The sequence below is a fragment of the Etheostoma cragini genome, chromosome 13 (genome assembly GCF_013103735.1).
Source record: "Etheostoma cragini isolate CJK2018 chromosome 13, CSU_Ecrag_1.0, whole genome shotgun sequence".
Classification (NCBI taxonomy): Eukaryota; Metazoa; Chordata; class Actinopteri; order Perciformes; family Percidae; genus Etheostoma; species Etheostoma cragini.
Window position 1 is genome coordinate 24,097,490 of NC_048419.1, and position 1,548 is coordinate 24,099,037.

The 1,548-nt window shown below is 48.6% G+C and overlaps 1 protein-coding gene across 1 annotated transcript in view; it reads right to left on the reverse strand.

Annotated features, from left to right (window-relative positions):
• Positions 1-1,005: 1,005 nt before the first annotated feature.
• Positions 1,006-1,548, reverse strand: part of LOC117956013 (polypeptide N-acetylgalactosaminyltransferase 10-like) — a 67,792-nt gene continuing 67,249 nt past the window's right edge. Inside the window, exon 12 of the mRNA XM_034890857.1 lies at positions 1,006-1,038. Within this exon, the coding sequence (XP_034746748.1) occupies positions 1,006-1,038 (33 nt within the window). The remainder of the gene's footprint in view (positions 1,039-1,548) is intronic.

Genomic DNA, 1,548 nt, shown 5'->3' on the forward strand with positions numbered 1-1,548 from the left:
CAGGGGGAATGAGAGGGAGAAACGCCAGAGCAGGGGGAATGAGAGGGAGAAACGCCAGAGCAGGGGGAATGAGAGGGGGAAACGCCAGAGCAGGGGGAATGAGAGGGAGAAACGCCAGAGCAGGGGGAATGAGAGGGGGAAAGGCCAGAGCAGGGGGAATGAGAGGGAGAAACGCCAGACCAGGGGGAATGAGAGGGGAAATATCAACATCTTTAAGATGCGCCTTTATTTTGAAATTCCCACTCTATTATTACTAACCCTCCTGTATCTACATCTGAAACATGGGTTGAGGCGTTGAGGCGGACTTTAGCGCCTCAGCGGCGGTGATTGGTGCCTCGATTTGGAAAAATTGGAAATGGTCTCTATGCCAGACGGACGGATTGGAAACAACAATATTTTTATAAGTTTTTATTTTACTGTATTTCTGTGTAGTATTGTACTGTAGAGTGTATTTATTGTATTGTATTCATTCTCTAGTTTTTATGGGCATTACGGGGAGTTTGCGCTGTAATTTCCATTTTTATGAATGAATATACTTGACTTGATTATCTGTCAAAAGCACGAGATCTGGAAGAGGTGGTTCAGACCGGATTGGAGCAAAACCATCACGCCTAGCACAGAACTAGCCCATCATCAGGCGACCCTCAGGGTCCAGACTCACCACGCAAAATACAACATTTCATTTAAAACATCAAAGAAAAACCCAAAAGATTCAAAGTAAAGATGAATGGAGAAGGAAGGAGGACAACAACACAACAGCATCCTGATTGGAGCAGAGGTCTTCTCAAGGTGGGAGGAAAACAGAAAAGAAAGAAGACTCTTCACTTTTATTCACAGCCAGCTGCTACGTGCGTGTGTGTGTTTGTGTGTGTGTGTGTGTGTGTGCGTGTGTGGGTGTGTGTGTGTTTGTGTGTGTGTGTGTGTGTGCGTGTGTGTTTAGAAAAAGCTGCACCAGAGTCCAAGTCCAACTCATTCTTAAAACTCTTTTGATGAAAGGTTTCTCCGTCACTTCCTCCACTGAGTGACTCGTCTCCTCTGCTGATGGGGACGTTTTGGAGTTCGCACAAACGCACAAACGCTTGCACGCACACACGCTTGCACACACACACACACGCACACACACATACACACACGCTTGCGCACACACGCAAGCACAGACAAACGCTTACGCACACACACGTATGCACGCACACACGCACACACACACACACACACACGCACACACGCGCACACACACACACACACACACACACACACACACACACACACACACGTCTAATCTCCGTCCATCAAGGCACTAAGATTTCATTCAAGTTTAAACAAACAAACAAACACAAGTGCTTTATGCATTTTAAACCCACATTGGTCCGCATCCCGGGGCAACGTCAGCGAGCCAATCACAGTCCTCCTTTCGTTGGTCCCGCCTCCTGCATACTCCGTACGTTAAAGTCATGCGTCAGCTCGGGCGGCCGGCCAATCAGGACGACCCCCGCTGTGATTCAGCCGGCTTGCCAGTCACACAGCAGCTGATCCAGCCAGACGGGGGGG